Below are 19,342 nucleotides of genomic sequence, written 5' to 3' on the forward strand. Positions count from 1 at the left end.
ACCTTTTTGTGGAGAGGTCACCAGATCTTCTGCCCTCCCTGTAAGGATGCAGCAACACTCCCTGCCAAATCCAGCATCTCACCACAAATCTGCAAAAACACTCTACAGTACTTCCACAAACATTCCAATAGCAGAAGTAACTCAAGGTCACCTCACCTGAAAGTTAGATGATTAGTCCTTGGGGCACTTGGGGTGGTACAGTGGCGCAGTGGTTAGCACCGCAGCCTCACAGCTCCAGCGAACCGGGTTCGGTTCTGGGTACTGCCTGTGTGGAATTTGCACATTCTCCCTGTGACCGTGTGGGTTTCCGCTGGGTGCTCCAGCTTCCTCCCACAGCCAAAGACTTGCAGGTTGCTAGGTAAATTGGCCATTGTAAATTGCCCCTCGTGTAGGTAGGTGGTAGGAGAAAGGTGGGGATGTAGTAGGAAATATGGGATTAATGTAGGATGAGTATAAATGGGTGGTTGTTGGTCAGCACAGACTCGGTGGGCCGAAGGGCCTGTTTCAGTGCTGTATCTCTCTATGAATCTATAGCACCAGTGGGATGTCCCCTCTTGCAGCTGAATGTGTGTTTAACTTTGAGTGACAAGCAAGTGCATTCAGTGAATCTTCATGGTCCAAGTTTGGAATACCTGTGTCAAATCAGCCGGAATGATCTCACAATCTGGCCAATTGGCAAGCTTCTGGTGCACGTATGACATGCCTGAGCAAGCACCCTTCCTAGTATGGGGTGCCATGCGGGCCACACTGGAAGCAGCCGGAAATGCTTCCGTAGCGCTGACTCCAATAGTGCTATGGCGTCAACAGTCTTGGCTCTGGAGTCTCAGAATTCTACTCTTCTAAAATTTCAAGGGTGCAATGCTGCAGTTTAGCTGATGAGATCAAAGCCATTTATTATATGAGCCATTAGCAAATGTTTTCTGAATCCTTACATTTGAATATGGACAATAGCATTAAACTGTGGAAAAAGCAGCTCCAAAAGTATTTGAATAGTTTTGTAAAACCATGCTACAAAATAACAAATTATTACTCATTATGTAATGTTTCTTTCACACCACAGACTTTTGTGATTGATGATAAGATGGCAAGACAAAAATAATTGCAGTTAACACGACAAGAGTATTATGAAAAAACAGCTCCAAAAATATTTGAATAATTTTGTATAAAATTGCTGTAAAATAACAAATTATTGTTCATTGTGTAATGCTTCTTTCCCACAATAAGAGTTTGTGACAGATAGGAAAAAATAATTACAGTTAACATAACAAGACTGCAGCCTTTTCAATGGATAAAGGAAAGGTAGCTTGTATCTAAATACTGTTAAAGAAACAAAATCTCCTCTAAATTTTCAAGCTTTTGGCACCCTTTTACGTTAGATCGCCACCCCATTTGTCCCATGATGAGATTTGCTGAGGCAGAAAAAGTCCCTATGACAACCCATCGCAAAGTGATTAACTGACTACGGAAACCAGATTTTCTTGAGAGGGGCAATTTTGTTTCTCAAAATTCTTCATTCTTCTGCCAGACCTGCTAGCACTGGGTTCAGTGGCTGCCCGAAGTTCCAACTTCCAGCCTCCCCCCCCCCCGCAATACTAAACAGGTCTCCTGGCAGCACCACAACAGACGCTTTAAAGAAATTATCTCCAGGACTTTTGACAGGGTTAGGTATATAACTTTGCAGTGCAGATGAAGGCACACTCCACCACTATTATGACAGTGGAAAAGAACAGCAGATTTCAGCCCCTATGTGTTTAGGGTAAAACCAAACGAAGAATTTCATTTTGACTGCAGTACCTCAGTTGAGCAAATGTAAGCTTTTAAAATTAGCCTCTGTTAACACATAGGTCAAATTATGGATACATCGTCATAAATCAATTCTTTGCATCCACTGTAAAGGTCAAGCACAGTAGTTAAAAATCATTCTCATTTGAAATTCATGGGTTGAAATCATACTGTGCGATAACAGTAACAAATGCATTCTTCTGTTTACTACATTAACAAAGATATTACCTTGTTGAAAATAAATTAGAGAAATTTTAGGTGTTTATTCTAAGTATTCCTCAGGTTCACCATCACCAAACATTCCTCTAAACCAACCTCATATACCTTACTATTCAAGTGTACTTTCTCCTGCTTGATATCTAGCTAAATAATAGCATGACCGAAGGATAACAGACACTGCCTACAGTAATATAACAGCTTTCGCCCTTGTGAATCCTATTTCTTTAATGCACTGAATATGATGAGAAACAGGTTTCAGACTAATAGCTGATTTAATTTAGACAGCTACATAAATGAACGGTATACAGCGTGGCTTTCTAAACAAGGGTCCTAACACAAAAGACCACTGACTCTAGCTTAACACTTTCAGAGCTAAGTTGGCTTAGACTCAAAGTACACACAGCTTTTTCTGCAGCTGCAAAATCCGAGATAGCTCTGTGGCTGAGAGAGAGACATATCGCAGTGCACTCACCCTTAAGACAGTCAGTTGAGATTTCCATTCAGTAAGCTGTCAATCATAGAGGGCTTCAGAGTGAGGCCTGCCGTTCAAATCATGGCCAGAGAATATACCCCTCATGATTTAATTAATGATGCCAGAAAGGCTCTTCAATATTGAATGAACACAATCTCTACTGTTAGCCTAAGATGTTTGGAAAGGAATAATATGCTCACTGGAGTTTTCCCACTGTTCACAGCCCAGAATCTCACATAAGTAAGCAACATTAACACTGCAATGGATGCAGTTGAACTGCTGTGCCCCCAGCCCTGATGGAATTTGAGAATGAGTATGACAGTAAACATAAAAGGGAAAGAGCAAGGTATCAGTTCATAAGCAGGGTCTTTTTCTTGGGCATCCATCCAAGTGCAATGAATCACCTGGGCACAGTGAATATCTGAAAATCGAGCGCTTTGGAGCACATGCTGGTTTAGGAACAAAAGAGCACGGGAAGAAGAATAGGCATTCAACCTACCATGCCTGTTTCATCATTCTATTGTGGCTGATCAGTACCTCAACTCAATTTGCCCATTTTTGTTTCCAATCCCAATACCCTTATCGAACAAAGAATGATTTATTTCAGTCTGAAAATTTAAACTGATCCAACATCCACAGCCTTTCGGAGATGAGAATTCCAGATTTCCATGACCCTTGTGCGGAAAAAATGCTTCTTGATTTCACTCCTACTGGCCCAGCTCTATTTTAAGATTATGCCCCCTGTTTTCACTAAGAACAACACTTTGCTGTAACTCTTTTGCAGCAACAATCAACAATACTGTGGGGAAATGTGCTCAAGAAACATATTTAAGATGCAAAAATAAGGTCATCCACAACAAAAAAAACTAATACAGCAAAATTTGAATACTTCATCCAAAAAATTTGTAACATTTGATTAACTTATTTTTGCTTGGAGTTTCAGCTCAATAAGTATTGCAGTATATTGGTAGAAAATTATTACATTTACAATTTAAGAATACCTTTCTCTGGTCCCTGTGAAACTTAGGGCGAAACCCTGAGGTGATTTTATTTTTCAGGAGTCAGGAACATTTCCGGGGTTCCTGATCCCTCTTGGGTCTGCAGTTTGCCCTCCGCCACGATCTTCCGAGAGGCGACCTCCTAACTGGCTGCCTCAAAGTCTGCCCTCCAATTAAGAACGGCAGGCAGGTTTCCTGAGGCTGCAGATCCAGTCAGAGGGCCCAATGCGTAGGAAGCCCAGCAGCTCCACTGAGAGAGGTGGGTGCTGCACAGGCAGAAAAGAAAGCATGAGGGTGCTGCAAAATGGAGTTAGCCTTGGTAGCATCCATAAAATTTCAAGAATAAAGAAGGATGAAGGCAGTAAGCCCATTGGAGCTGAGGGGAAACCCTTCCAGAGCAATCGTTTGGGTGATGGGTGCAGCCTTTGCTACCCATGGCCCCATTATTGAGGCATAGAGCCTCTGGTTCCAAAGGTTTTCTGGCCTGTTGCCGGAAGGCCACCTCCATGGAGCTGCTGGGATGATCCCAGCAGAGTCCTCCCCATTGTCCTCATTTGGCTCTTAATTAGTCATTATTGGTGATACGCCACTGCCAGCAAGTGGGAACTCATCAGCCCATCAACCAGACACCCTAATCGCCAAGTTTGCTCCCGGTCCCGCCTTCAAACCCTACTCCACGGGACCGAGAAGATTCCGTTCCAGTTTTTTAAGTTTTCTTTATTTTTCACCCTTGGTTACTGGTAACAAGTTTTGTGCTTCTCAAATGTTTTGCTCATTAACTGAAAATTGATAATAAGGGTAATAGTGGATTATAAAGCAGAATGATGGTGTGCTGTACAAGCACCTGTGCATGCCTGTATCCTTATGTACAGTGCATTGCGTGTCCAGTTGGGTGAAAAATGAGAAACAGGTGACTGCACAGAATGCATTAATTATTAACCTGATATTTAAAATAAATCTGATATTTAAATGACTTCAAAGGTCCAACTGTGCCGACTGAAGCTTTTACAATAAGCATTATTTAAGAAGGACTATGATATAAGCACAAACATCCTAGCAAATCTATTCTCGATAGTTTATTCATCAATAATGTTATTACCAAATAGTTGGCTCTTCTATGGTTGTATTAAGGATTGTTGATTTGGCAATCCTAAATTTGTTTGTTTGCAAACACACAATATGATGCTATAAAAGGACTTATTGAATTGTAAACTTAAGTTTTAATTGGTTTGACATTATTTTGAAATGACATGCAGCTCTTCGTGTTTGATTTGATTAAGATTTGATCATTTGTTTTATAAGTTTACATTCTGGATCTCTCGATTACTCAGTTGTTGCTGAGCCATATCAAGAAGAAAGGTCTTAGATTTGATTGCCAGCCGTTGCTGGAAAGGTACTAGGAATTCTCTGATTAATCTTGGCTGCCTGACTTAGAGTGGGAAAAAATCAAAGAGGATTTCCATTCCCGAACTTTCCAGCACTTTTCACCATGATGGTAGTGCCTACCTGAGTTTCAGGTAAGGACATCAGCAGGCCCAATTCTGATATCTCCCGGAGATGTGCATACCTCCAACATAGAGGCTCATACATGAAAAATGGTCCCACCATGCAGCCATTGGGGGTGAAATTGGGCTGAGTAGCATCCATTTTTTTGGGCACTATAAATGCCCTCAGGGTTTCAAAATGGTATTCACCACACACGTGAGCATATATTTTTGCCGAGAGGTGCACCAGATGTCAACTAGTTAACAGGGTCACATTGACGGAAGTATGAGGTGAGAGGGGGAAATAAGAAGTGCATGCAAACACCAAGTGCAGCTAGTAAGTCAGAAGAGATTGTGGGATGAGGGGGAAGTGGATGTGAGAAGAAGAATTAGGTCCGAGGATACCAACATCTTCATTGGATTCAGCCCTGCCGCTGGCCAGGCCTCAGCAATGGCCTTTCCCTTAATGACCTTCTCCTCCAATTGATTAGAACATACAGGGCGCTCATCTCCTGCTCTGGTTACTTGCTGCTGCCTCTGGTTTTGCAACATCTTTTACTGCAAGAGAGAGGGAAGTGTGCCAGTGAGTGTCGTGGAATAAGTTGGGTGATGTAGCTGTCGTGGTTGAAGAGCTAGCAGTGTGTGAAAGCTGTGAGATGTGGGTGTAAGGCTTGCAACAGTGCTAAGTATGTGAGAGTGAGATGAAGTTATGATTGTGAGGTATGAATTGTGATTGACAAAGATTTTCAGTAGTTGACTGATGGGGGTGTGGTGAATCGAGAAGTGTCCAAGGCTAATGGTGCAGTTGGTAGGCTATTGCACTTAAAGTTACATTTACTGAGCTTGACCACTTGTGTGAGCTGATTAAACTTCTTGCAGTACAGCATCCAGGTCCTTGGGGCTAAACACCTGGCATATACCTCCGTAGGGATCTCTTCTTACTGCCTTCTCATTGTTTGTCTGGAGGGTCTCCTGCCCCACTGTGGATACAAGACATTTATTTTCCACCAGCTCCACCAAGACATCCAGTGTCGCATCGGAAAACGTTGTTACACACTCTTTCCCATGGTCAGTCATTATTGATTATTGCATAGCACACTATTCCCAATGATCTCAGTAACTCCAGCAACCACAATATGTATTTCCTTCAAGAGGTGTAGGCTAGCTTTAAGCAGTACTAGCAAGTAATGATATTGGACCCCCTGCTGATGCTTGCAACTATTGAATAGTGTGGTTAGTGCTGGTTACATGCAGCAATCATCATTATAATTAGCAGGTAGCACAAAGTTGGAGTGCTGATTGTGTTACGCTGAATGGGCATGGGGTGATCGTGCATTGTGATGCCTACCCCCATTTGCCAGGGCTATCCAATTTAGCCCCGTGTATCTTCAGGACAGGAGAGAAAAGCAAAAACTGTCAAAAAAATCTTTAAACCAATTACATATTAATAATGGTAGTGAAATGCTACATCTGAGGGTAGTTTTTGCTAAATATTTCTCTCCTATTTTACCTACAACATGTAGCCGAAGACAGAATGCAAATAATAAAATTAATATCTTAATGTTCCTACCCAGAAAACTAGCAGATAAAATCTATGTGGCCTGTGTATTTTGTCAGTCTCTAATTCATAATGGGCTAGTAGGATACTTTACTAGTGATGCAGTGAAACATGTACCTATGTGCCCAAGATCAGTTCCTACTTTTACTAATATTTGACTTTAGAACTATCAAATTCAAACCGAGTATTTACTTCTGTGTGTTTCTGGATAGTAGAAAATAAATACCACAACTAGAAAATGGATAATTCTGCCTAATTGCAGATGAATGTTTCCAGGGAATTAAGCATGAAACTTATCAAGCCATTGCCTGGGTAAACTAGGGGAATTAACAGCACAGAACAAAACCTCCCAAACAATTATTGACTCAGATGCATAGCCACTGGACCAAACAAACATATATTGAGAGTTATCCTTTAAATACAGACTGGAATCTTCATAGTGAAAGCCTCCTTCCTTAGCAATAGCGCATTTGTTTTGTGTATTAGTTGGCCCATAACAGCATGCAGGCAGTGCTAATCAAAAGAAACAGGAGCTAGAATCTTATATAGGTGCACTTTTGGGCCTGAAATAGGTGGCATGCTGGGGGCGTACCAGAAGCAGATGGCCGAAGACTAACCCCAAATAATCAGCATATGACCAGTGAGTTGAGGATGCCAATCAGGTGTCCAGAGGCTGCTCGCTAGTTTAATCAGCACAAATATGGGGTGGCTTTCTTGCCGGCAGTGTTCTCTTGCTCCCCCTGTCTCCGCATGATGGTAAATTAAAAAAATTGTACTTGACATTTTGGTGATAGCCTCCCGCAGTCCCTTTAAGGTGATAGATAGGTCACGTTATGATCGAAAGAAATTGAGCAGAGCTAGTCTGGTTCCAGCTCCACTCAGCACCAACAATTTTTTGATAGAAAGGTCTCTGAACAGACATATTCAAAGTGCCAGGGCTGCCTCAATATTATCCAACCCAACATGGAGTTGGATGTATTTCAGGTGCTCTGGAAGCAGGGGACTTTCATCCTGAAATTGGTTCTTTCTGCCATTGTTTACCATCTAGAAAATGGGCACAAGAACAAATTTTCTCCCCTCCCAGGTGTCTCAAGAATTTCACTCTACTTTGTCTTGGAGCAGACTGGCTCAATGAAATTTTACTGCGGTACAAATGGACAATTTCATATTGTCTAATGCGCGTCCCTTGAAACTCTTGTTCAGTACGTAATGCCTCAGGCAGATACCCAGATCAATAAATAATGAACTTTTCAATAAGGCATTCCCATATAAAAGTGAAAAAAAAACATACATGTAGTCACTTGTCATAACTCAGGCAAGGACTGAAACACAAGCATGAGCAGAAACAATTCATGTCACTGCAAAGAAATTAATAAAGTATACCTACAATCATGCATTCTAACTGGAAGCACCATAAAAACAAATCAAAGCTGGAAAAGCTATATGAACAAACTGGAGCAGGATGTGCCAGATAAGACAATAGATTTAAAGAGTATACATCAATTGGTAAATTTGAATCAGTATAGAAAACATTTTGGAGCTTATTTCTACTTCAGATATTTGACTCTAATGTTTTCTGTCCCTCTTGATTAGTTTATTAATAGCAAGCAATCGCTGGGATAATCCACAACTATTTTTCAATTCCAAGTGTCATCCTTTTTTATTCATAACTACTTATCCATTAAAAACTGCTTCTTCATCCAATAGCAATATTCAGGTGAAGGGAAAGAACAAGTTTGATGACAATTCTAGTAATAAAACTAGCACTACTTATGGGGCTGAATTTTCAGGACACCCAGAATATGGGAACTGAGGTGGGGTGGGGTGGGGAACCGAAAATACTGGCGCCAGCCAGCATGTCAGTTGCAGAACGCTGTTCCTGACACTGGCAATATTCACCAGGGCAAGAGGATGACTAGACAGCAATTCTACTCTCCTCCCAACTGAGGATAATTAAAACTGTTAAAAAGCTTGTTAAAAGCTTGTCAAGGTTGGATGTTGAAATTTTTAAAGGGCAGACAGGTTACCCACACCTTCAGAAACAGATCAACTGAAGGGAGGTCGGTAAAGAGTGGGAAGCCAGTCATGGCTACCCCAGGGCATCACTCGGGCCCCAAAAGAGGGTCAGCGGGACAAAAGGGGACTCAGCCATTGGGAGACAGGTGTCCTTAGAGCTGCACAGGTGCTAGGGAGAGTGTGCCCTCAGCGCTCTGGCATTGAACGGGGTCGGCACCCCCCAGTATTGTGGGGTCAAAAGAGCAGGGTACAAGGTTGCAAAGGACAATTGGGCAGCCACCTGCCCAAAAGGAAGGCTCCAGCTGGCAATGGGGGCACGACTTTCAGATTTTCAGCCCAGTAGTAATGAGGGGCAATACCCTCCATTGGAAGGGCAGAACCCTGGGCATCAGAAGGGCACAGGAGAGGAAAGAGGAGCAGGAAGGCAACGGAGACCAAACCTTCACCACAGGATCGACCGCCGAAGATGACCGAGACCCAGTGCCACAGGAGACTGGGACTCTCCAGACAGATGGTCACAGACATCAGTGCCCTCATTGCCGAAGAGCTCGCACCTCGCAGCGTTGTTCGCCATGTCCTGTCAGTATTAGTCAAAGTCATTGTGGCCTTGATCTTCTTCGCTTCAGGCTCCTTCAAAGGATCACTGAGAGCTGGTGAGGCTGGTGAGAGGGAGTTTTAAGGGTTAATTTCTAACTAAAGTCTAGTTTTTTCTTCAATTTAGCAATTAACTAAAAATTACTCCTAAATTAAAAGAAGTTAAGTTTTATTCCAGCCATAAAACAGGATATACAAGCTCTCTGGGAGCAGCTGCAGCGAGTTACTTAGGTAGCTGGCTTAAACTGGTTTTCAGAAGCTTGAAGCAATTGTTTTTCACAAAGTATAAATGCAGGACTTCCTCAGTGCTGCTTTGAGTGCAGAGTTTAAACCAACCTACCTACCTACTTTCATTCCTCCCTCCCTTTCCTTTTTATTCTAATTGTAATAAATAGTTTTTAAAGTTCTGGTATGGCAGCTTAGCTTGGCCAAATGGAATGTACATCCTGCGGTATGTGGGAAGTCATGGACGCACCATGTATGCTAGCTGAACAGATTTGCCGGAAGTGTCACTGGCTGCAGAAGCTTGAATTTTGGAATTTGAGCAGCGGCTGGAGTCACTGTTGTGCATCTGTGAAGCTGAGGACCACGTGGATAGCATGTTTAGGTAGTGGTCACACTGCAGGTAGAAGCATGCAGGCAGAGATGGAATGGGTGACTGCAAGGCAGTTTGAGAACCTGGCAGGTGGTGCAGGAGTCCCCTGAATCTATCTTGCATGCTAATTGGTTTTCAATTTTGGATACTGCTGAGGGTGATGATTCCTCAGGGGAATGCAGCCAGAGCAAACTCTGTGGCACCATGGGTGTCTTAGTTGCACAGGGGCGGCACAGTGGCGCAGTGGTTAGCACTGCAGCCTCACAGCTCCAGGGACCCGGGTTCGATTCTGGGTACTGCCTGTGCGGAGTTTGCAAGTTCTCCCTGTGTCTGCGTGGGTTTCCTCCGGGTGCTCCGGTTTCCTCCCACATGCCAAAGACTTGCAGGTTGATAGGTTAATTGGCCATTATAAATTGACCCTAATATAGGTAGGTGGTAGGGAAATATATAGGGACAGGTGGGGCTGTGATAGGAATACGGGATTAGTGTAGGATTAGTATAAATGGGTGGTTGATGGTCGGCACAGACTCGGTGGGCCGAAGGGCCTGTTTCAGTGCTGTATCTCTAAACTAAAACTAAACAGGAGGAGAGGAAGATGAGTGGAAGAGCAATAGTGATAGGGAATGTGATAGGGCATCAGACAGATGTTTCAAGCCACCCCACCCCCCGCCTCCTGGCAAAGTAAACAATGGTTATTGCTTGTGATTTAACATCTTTTTTGGTATACCTGTTTTAATACCATATTAACTACTTCATCTGTTGTAACCCATTTCTGAGTTTAATGTCTTCTAGGCTTTTAAGATGGTTTTGTAAATATATTACCTGTTCTAGTTCGATGTAAATAATTCATTCTTTGTTCATGCCTGCCAATGATCAATATGATTCAATAAACTGATGAATTGACCAATTGATATAATTTATTCAGGTTCTTTTTAGTTAATGTGCTGAATCTTCCTTTATGCCTTCTGATATTTCTTTGGCCCTATAGTAGCATAAGGAATGGAAGATATTACTTCTGAGGATATGTGGCACCAATGACAGAAAAGAGCCAATTTTTGTTACTAGCAGGGGATCTTGCCTAACTGCCATGCAGATTAGGAAATTGCAAGTACAAAACCTAGAATTTTCCATCCATTCATATTAATAAATGGAAGATTGTGGACAATAAACCTATGATTTCCTGATGTGCACAGCCAGAAGACAAGGCCGATAGCAGAACCTTTGAAATTTACCCCAAGGATTCAAATTATTTCTAATTCCTTTTGACATTAGTTATGAATTCTTTTTCTACCTCATTAACCTGATGGTCTCATGTGGAAAATTTTTATTACCTTTAATTTGAGCAATCTGTCTGTCGTTTGCAGGGTATATTTTCTGTGTGGAGGGTTAAGGAAAAAATATTTTTGCATCCAGTCATTAGCAACACAGATTTTCTTCAACATAAACCAAAGAATATCCCAACTTTTGTTTCAATATTTGGGGGTTCAGTTTCTGTTCGTTTACACCAGTAATATCAGTGCAAACTGGGCAGAATGGGCCAAAACTGTGCAAAAGGTCAGGGAATTTTAAACATAGGTGAGTTATGCCCAAATGCACTTACCTTTGCATTTTCTGTGATTTCCTACGAGTTCAAGATTGAATTCATCCAGATAAGGCTATGCCTGCAAAATTAGCTGTGCCCCCACATCAAAATTGCGAGATTCTGCTGATTGCACTGCTTCAAATTGTACTCATTTGGATCGGTGCACAAGCTTGAGTAGGCATGTTTTAAAAGTTTTCAATATTGAGCGATATTTAATTTACCAAGTTACTGACCAATGGTGGTATTAAGTGGTTCAATGTAGTTTTGAGTCATTTTTAGTGATTTTAAATCTGGTTTCTCCCAGGTGGAGGACTGGTCGCCCTTATTAAAAACCCATTTTCAGCTGCATCAATAAAATTATTACAGATCTTAAATACATCAAAGTGTACTTTATAATGGCAAGATTTTTAAAAAAATCATGTTCTATTATGCTGCTCCATTGCAATGATTCAATAAAGATTCTACATATGTGATTGTACAAATTCATTTTAACAGAAACATGAACTGTAGCCTAACCAATTTTGAGTGTACTTAGGGCACAATTTCCCGATTGCACCCAAAGTAAAAATTCTACTCCCTAGTGTTTCAATGGCAGTGAATAAATAAAGAACACATGCCAGTACTACTTTCAAATTAGTAATCATGGAAAACCATGATTTTTTTTTGCCCATAGCTTTGATGAAGAAAAAAAAACAATAAATTAAGCCACTACTTTCCATATACACTTCCAGCAGTAATATTTTTGTATTGGTAAGATAGATTACGTTTCCTCACCAAATACATGTACTATACAAATGTATTTAATGAAAAATATTCATATTTCATTATATAGGAAAAAAGACTTCACAACTAATCATTGACTCATTTCATAGATTAATTTAATGCTTCGCTCTAAAGGAAGGCAACAGGTTGTTTGCTGTTGTTTCCACAACAGCATTGTGGAACGAAGTCACCAGAAACAGACCAGTGATAAAATTTAACTTTGGCAACAGAACAAAACATTCAAGTCAAAGGAAAGGAAAATTGGGCAGAGTGTATAACGGGAGCCCAATCCTTCTTTCTTCTTCTTCTTCTTTGGCCTCCTTGTCTCGGGAGACAATGGGTAAGCGCCTGCAGGTGGTCAGTGGTTTGTGGAGCAGCGCCTGGAGTGGCTATAAAGGCCGATACTAGAGTGACAGACTCTTCCACAGGTGCTGCAGATAAAATTAGTTGTCAGGGCTGTTTCGCAGTTGGCTCTCCCCTTGCACTTCTGTCTATTTTCCTGCCAACTGCTAAGTCTCTTCGAATCGCCACACTTTAGCCCCGCCTTTATGGCTGCCCGCCAGCTCTGGCGATCGCTGGCAACTGACTCCCACGACTTGTGATCAATGTCACAGGACTTCATGTCGCATTTGCAGAAGTCTTTAAAGCGGAGACGTGGACGGCCGGTGGGTCTGATACCAGTGGCGAGCTTGCTGTACAATGTGTCCTTGGGGATCCTGCCATCTTCCATGCGGCTCACATGGCCATGCCATCTCAAGCGCCGCTGACTCAGTAGGGCGTATGTGCTGGGGATGTTAGCCGCCTCGAGGACTTCTATGTTGGAGATACGGTCCTGCCACCTGATGCCAAGGATTCTCCAGAGGCAACCAAATAGAATGAATTGAGACGTCGCTCTTGGCTGACATACGTTGTCCAGGCCTCGCTACCGTAGAGCAAGGTACTGAGGACACAGGCTTGATACACACGGACTTTTGTGTTCCGTTTCAGTGTGCCATTTTCCCACACTCTCTTGGCCAGTCTGGACATAGCAGTAGAAGCCTTTCCCATGCGCTTGTTGATTTCTGCATCGAGAGACAGGTTACTGGTGATAGTTGAGCCTAGGTAGGTGAACTCTTGAACCACTTCCAGAGCGTGGTCGCCGATATTGATGGATGGAGCATTACTGACATCCTGTCCCATGATGTTTGTTTTCTTGAGGCTGATGGTTAGGCCAAATTCGTTGCAGGCAGCCGCAAACCTGTCGATGAGATTCTGCAGACACTCTTCAGTGTGAGATGTTAATGCAGCATCGTCAGAAAAGAGGAGTTCCCTGATGAGGACTTTCCATACTTTGGTCTTCACTCTTAGATGGGCAAGGTTGAACAACCTGCCACCTGATCTTGCGTGGAGGAAAATTCCTTCTTCTGAAGACTTGAACGCATGTGAGAGCAGCAGGGAGAAGAAAATCCCAAACAGTGTAGGTGCGAGAACACAGCCCTGTTTCACGCCACTCTGGATAGGAAAGGGCTCTGATGAGGCACTGCCATGCTGAATTGTGCCTTTCATATTGTCATGGAATGAGGTGATGATACTTAGTAGCTTTGGTGGATATCCAATCTTTTCTAGTCGTCTGAAGAGACCATGTCTGCTGACGAGGTCAAAGGCTTTGGTGAGATCAATGAAAGCAACGTAGAGGGGCATCTGTTGTTCGCGGCATTTCTCCTGTAGCTGACGAAGGGAGAACAGCATGTCAATGGTGGATCTCTCTGCCCGAAAGCCACACTGTGCCTCAGGGTGCCCAATCCACCATTGCCTTTTTTAATTACCTGCCAAAGTTGAATTTTACCCTCACCAACTTTCCGACAGTATCTGGCCCCATTGTACTTCAGATCTGCTGAAAGCCTCCTACAATCTATGTAGCCTGTGTGCTACTCTTCAAACCATTCAAAGAGGTTACAGCAACTGAACCTTCATTCTTCAACTTTGCAAGCCAATCTCAATCAGATAGCAATTTCTATCCAACCTCCCAGACTAAAATTCATAATTTCTCACTCACTCATTCCTCTTATCCCTTAGCTCAAAAGGACACAAAATATCAGGTACTTGTAAACAGACCCCATAAAAATGCTTGCAAAAGACATTCAGACTTCTAACATATATTTGGTCATAGCAGTAATACTAATCACTTTGACCACCAGCACCCAACATTAACTCAGATACTTGAAGTCTTTTCTGAAGTTGAATCACTTCTCCAAATGATATAAGGGTAGATTTGGTCTTTACATCTGGACATTAAATATCAGCTGGGTGAAGGGCAGAGATGAAAACAGATGGGAAGAATCTAAAAGTCTATTACCAAATTTGCCTGAATTTTATTTCAATAACTTCAATAGCTTAAGTTGAAAAAATCCAGTCAGATTCCATTCCCTTCATGCAATTCTCACAGTCAAACTTATTTCCTGGCTCTCTGAAAAGGCAATGCTTATTGCCTAGGCAGTAAAGACCAAAATCTGCCCCATTGTTTCTCTGCTTACATATAATTAGCTAACAGTATTCAATTTAGATCAAGCATGAACTAAATACTCCTCTAAACATAGCAGACTCCTGGAAAAACCCTATTTCTCCCATTTATTCTCTTTGTGCTTCTACTGTAAACAGACCCCATAAAAAGTCTGACTACTTAATAACCTGTTACAGAATTTACATAATTAGACAGATAAAATAGATCATAAAAAAGTAATTGGATTACATGTACTTCAGTGCATTATTCATTTGTACTTTTAATTTAATTGATACAAGATTTTATAAATGATGATAAACAGAATAATTTACCTTCTCTATCATTCAGCATACATGTAAATGCCAGTAGTGTTATGGTTAAATGAGCTCTTCCAGTGAAGAAGGTCATGAACCAGGTATGCATTAAAATCACAGATATTCCTTACAATTTGCATTCATAACTGAAGTAATCATTTATATAACTGCCTTGTGTGCTTAGGGTTACAATGGCCAGCTTTTACATCAAACCTCCACTTTATGTTTTTAACAGGCCTAAGTCCACTTCAGAGCTGGATAAGTACAACAGAGTAGATTTTTCTCCTTTAGCACTTGGGCAGAAAGGATTGCCAGAGTCGAATACATAGAGGAAAATTGGGTTGGAAGAATTGTATGGTAGTAATGAAGCCTGCCTAATTTCTGGTCTATTTAAATGAATAAGTGGAAAATCGGGCAAGCTCAGTTATGGGTATGCAATCCACCATGCCAGATTTATTTCTGTGAACCAACCAGGTATTCCCTTATACTCAGGCACTACAAAAGGAAAATCTCATTCATTACTGCAACAAAAACGACAGGTGCACAAGCCTGTGAAACAATTCTTAAATTGTGAACAAAATGAAACACAATAATGAATACCAATGTATAATGTACACATTCAGGCTGAGCACAATATTTAACAAGATCATTGTCAAACACAGCACAAGTGGAATTCAGACCATTTCTGATTTGCTGTACAACCTATTTCCTAAAATATCTCATAGGTCAATAAATTACTTTATTGTCGTCATCGTCAATTCTAAACTATAAAAAATAATTAAACTCTTGATTGTATATAATAATTATTTTGAAATTGTTAATTTAAAAACATGTGAATACACTTGTGATTAGTTTCATTGTAACGGACTGGACTACTTAGTTGTATGTCTGTCCATTTAACATTACTGCTAATGTTCCTTGTACATTAGCTGAAGGATCACTTACCATTATTTAGATTCCTTGCACCAAATTGAGCAAAACTTCTGATGTCACAAATTGCAGATTGACCACACTTTTGTTTACCCGAACTTTTCTGGAGACAATAAATCTGTTTCAGCAAATGAGCGCTCGGATAACTGGAGGATGTTCCTAAATTAAATGGAAGAAAATACGAAGGTTGAATGAATGAAGACATTACAGAAAATGATAGTGCAACATAGCTGAGTTTCAGTAGCTGACGTTAGATTGTTATAGATATGCAGAGAGAACTCTTGAGGGCCATTTAAAAAAAATAAGTTCCAATCAATGCCTGTAACTGTTAGAATATTTGAATCCTCTGACCGGTACAATTACAATGAAAATTAAAGGAGGAAATGAGTTAGGGAGTTAGCGTTCACATCTAACAAGACTGATGGGATGAAAAGCTCCTATTTATTTGGAAAGTCTCAATACAGTTCCTGGCAGGCACAGAGCCACAGCAGAAAGCTGCCACTGATAAACTAATCCAAAAACCCACAGGATGGCTACTGCAAAAAATAAACTAAATGTCACATGGGTGCACTAGAGCTTGAGCCTGAGGTATATTATTGGGGAAAAGAAAGCTTTACTCTTCATCTGAGTTACTATATGTTGCTTGTTTGAAAAGGATATTGGGGAGGAGAAATTGACCCTCATCGCTCCCGTTTTTTGGGCAAAATAGCATTGGGGATTGAATTTCAGGTTGCAATCTCTCACACCTGATTTCCTCTGAAAGTGTGCTGGCTGCAATATTGGCAGTCACAACTATGTATTCAAGGCGCCTGCCTGAAACAGGCATTAGGAACCTTGAATATGCAAATCAGGGTGCCAACACATGTTTTAGATTCCCACTTGAAATTAGTTGTTAATTGGGAAAGTCATGCCCACACATACTCCACACAGATTTCTCAGTGTCTATAGCAGCCTAACCAGTGGTTCCTTAAAGTGAATGTTTGAGACCACCAACAAAAAGGTAAATAAGTTTAATATGTGTATATATACACACATGCACATATACACAACATAATATAACACCCTTATATAAAATGAAAAACATGTTTCAGTGAGTCAAGGTTATATTATTCTATAAAAGGTGTATTTAAGCCATTGTTACAAGTTTAGTGTCTTGCCTTAGATATTTTCTGAAGTGTTTTGAAGTGATCGCAACATTTTATATTTTAGGGGTTAACAAATACTACATGATATTTCATAGAAAATGATAGAAATTTATTTAACTATACAATAGCCTAACCCAAGAGTGTAACACTATTACCCGTCCACTTGTGATCTGAACCAAATGTTCATGTTTTCACATGTACCCATCCAATCTTTACAAAGGCGAATGAAGACAACAGCTGGTGAGATAAGGCCAGGTACGAAACGTTAAGCTGCTTTATTTCACAAGTTACCAAACAGAGCAACAGTTATGGTCGGCCTCATAACAACTTGAAAGAAAACTAACTTGTAGTTTTAAGATGCCATGGATAAATAAAAAGCTTGGGGCTGAATTTTACTGGCCCCCCGACATTGGAGGTCGTGGCAGGGGGCCCCAGAAAATCCTTCCGGGAGAGGCCAGCCATGGGCCTCGACGCCGGGAAGGCCCCGCCCCATTTTACCAGTGGCAGCTAGGCCTCGGGTGGGGGTCCCCCTGCTGCTCAGCCAAAGAAAACACATTAACATATGTAAATAAATTATAATTGCAGAAAAATGACTTACCTTGCAGCGATGGCCATCCCACGCCAATATTCCGGCCACCGGAACACTGGTGGGGAGGGGGGGAGGAGTGAAATTTTCAGAGTGAAAAGGTGGGGGTGAGCAGGGAAAACTCCTATTGGCCGAGGGGATGGTAAGAAGGGGTTGAAGGGCAAAGGCAACAAATTTCAGGGTGAAAGTTGGCGATGGGAAGACATTTTTTTGTGTGGAAATGACATTAAATGGTCATTGGGGGGTTGGGAGAGGGGCTTCGATCTTTTATTAAAGTTATAACTTTAAATGTTCTCTACATTTAGGTTTAAATATTCAAATTGCTGGTAAGGGCTTGAAGCCCTTAACAATGGTGCCGGCAACTGCACAGTGGCTCTGGAGGCTGTCATCGGGGGCAGGCGGTCCGGCCCCTCCATGTTAATGAACCGCCACGCAAAATAATGCGCCGGCTCTGCAGCGCACGTCGGACACATGCGACACGCCATGCCGGAAGCTCAGCGCTGAGAACAGCGGCAAGCATTAAAAATTAAGCTTTTAGAATCCAATTAAAATGTTAGTGGCCCTGACCTGCATATTTATAGAAAACCCTGCCAGCTTGGAGCAGGTGTTCTGCTTGTCTGCCCAAAAGAACAGGTTAACATCGGGATGTAGCAGGAAGGGCAGTGAATTGGAGGGGGTAAGTTGCTGCCCTCTTGGCTGACTAACTTGACTGAATTTTTTGAAGCAGTAACAAGGAAAAGTAATGAGGGCAGTGCAGTTGATGTGGTCTACATGGATTTTAGCAAGGCTTTTGTCTGGTTAAAAAAATAAAGGCTCATGGATCCAGGGAAATGTAGCAAATTGGATACAAAATCGACTCAGTAGCAGGAAACAAATATAATTGTTGACAGGTGTTTTTGCGACTAGAAGGCTGTTTCCAGTGGTGTTCCGCAGGGCGCAGTACTGTGTCCCCTGCTTTTTGTGGTATATATTAACAATTTGGACATAAATGTCGGGGGAATGATCAAGAAGTTTGCAGATGACACAAAAATTTGCCGTGTGGTTGATAACGCGGAGGATAGCTGTAGGCTGCAGGAAGATATCGATGGCCTGGTCAGGTGGGCAGAAAAATGGCAAATGGAATTCAACCCAGAGAAGTGTGAGGTGATGCATTTGGCGAGGTCAAACAAGGCAAAGAAATACACAATTATTGGGAGAATACTGAGAGGTGTAGAGGAAGTGAGGGACCTTGGAGTGAATGTCCACAGATCCCTTAAGGTAGCAGCGCAGGTTGATAAGGTGGTTAAGAAGGCAATTGGAATCATTTCCTTTATTCGCTGAGGTAATAGAATACAAGAGTAGGGAGGTTATGATGGAGCTGTATAAATCATTGGTTAGGCCACAACTTGAGTACTGTGTGCAGTTCTGGTCACCTCATTACAGAAAGGATGTAATTGCACAGAAAGGATACAGAGGAGATTTACAAGGATGTTGCCAGGACTAGAAAAATGCAGCTTTGAGGAAAGATTGGATAGGCTGGGGTTGTTCTCCTTGGAACAGAGAAGGCTGAGGGGAAATTTGATTGAAATGTACAAAATTTTGAGGGGCCTGGATAGAGTGGATGTGAAGAGAGGTCACCGAGTAGGGGGCATAGATTTAAAGTGATTGGTAGAAAGATTAGAGGGGAAATGAAGAAAAGCTTTTTCACCCAGAAGGTGGTGTGGGTCAGTAACTCACTGCCTGAGAGGGTTGTAGAGGCAGAAATACTCAACTCATTTAGAAGGTGCCTGGATTTGCACCTGAAGTGCCGTCACCTGCAGGGTTATGGGCCAAATGCTGGAAAGTGG

General features: G+C 41.8%; 1 protein-coding gene across 1 annotated transcript in view; it reads right to left on the reverse strand.

Annotated features, from left to right (window-relative positions):
- Positions 1-19,342, reverse strand: part of tcerg1l (transcription elongation regulator 1 like) — a 744,495-nt gene that overhangs the window by 552,061 nt on the left and 173,092 nt on the right. The window contains exon 6 of the mRNA XM_068053340.1: positions 15,801-15,944. Within this exon, the coding sequence (XP_067909441.1) occupies positions 15,801-15,944 (144 nt within the window). The remainder of the gene's footprint in view (positions 1-15,800; positions 15,945-19,342) is intronic.

The sequence above is a fragment of the Heterodontus francisci genome, chromosome 20 (assembly GCF_036365525.1).
Source record: "Heterodontus francisci isolate sHetFra1 chromosome 20, sHetFra1.hap1, whole genome shotgun sequence".
NCBI lineage: Eukaryota > Metazoa > Chordata > Chondrichthyes > Heterodontiformes > Heterodontidae > Heterodontus > Heterodontus francisci.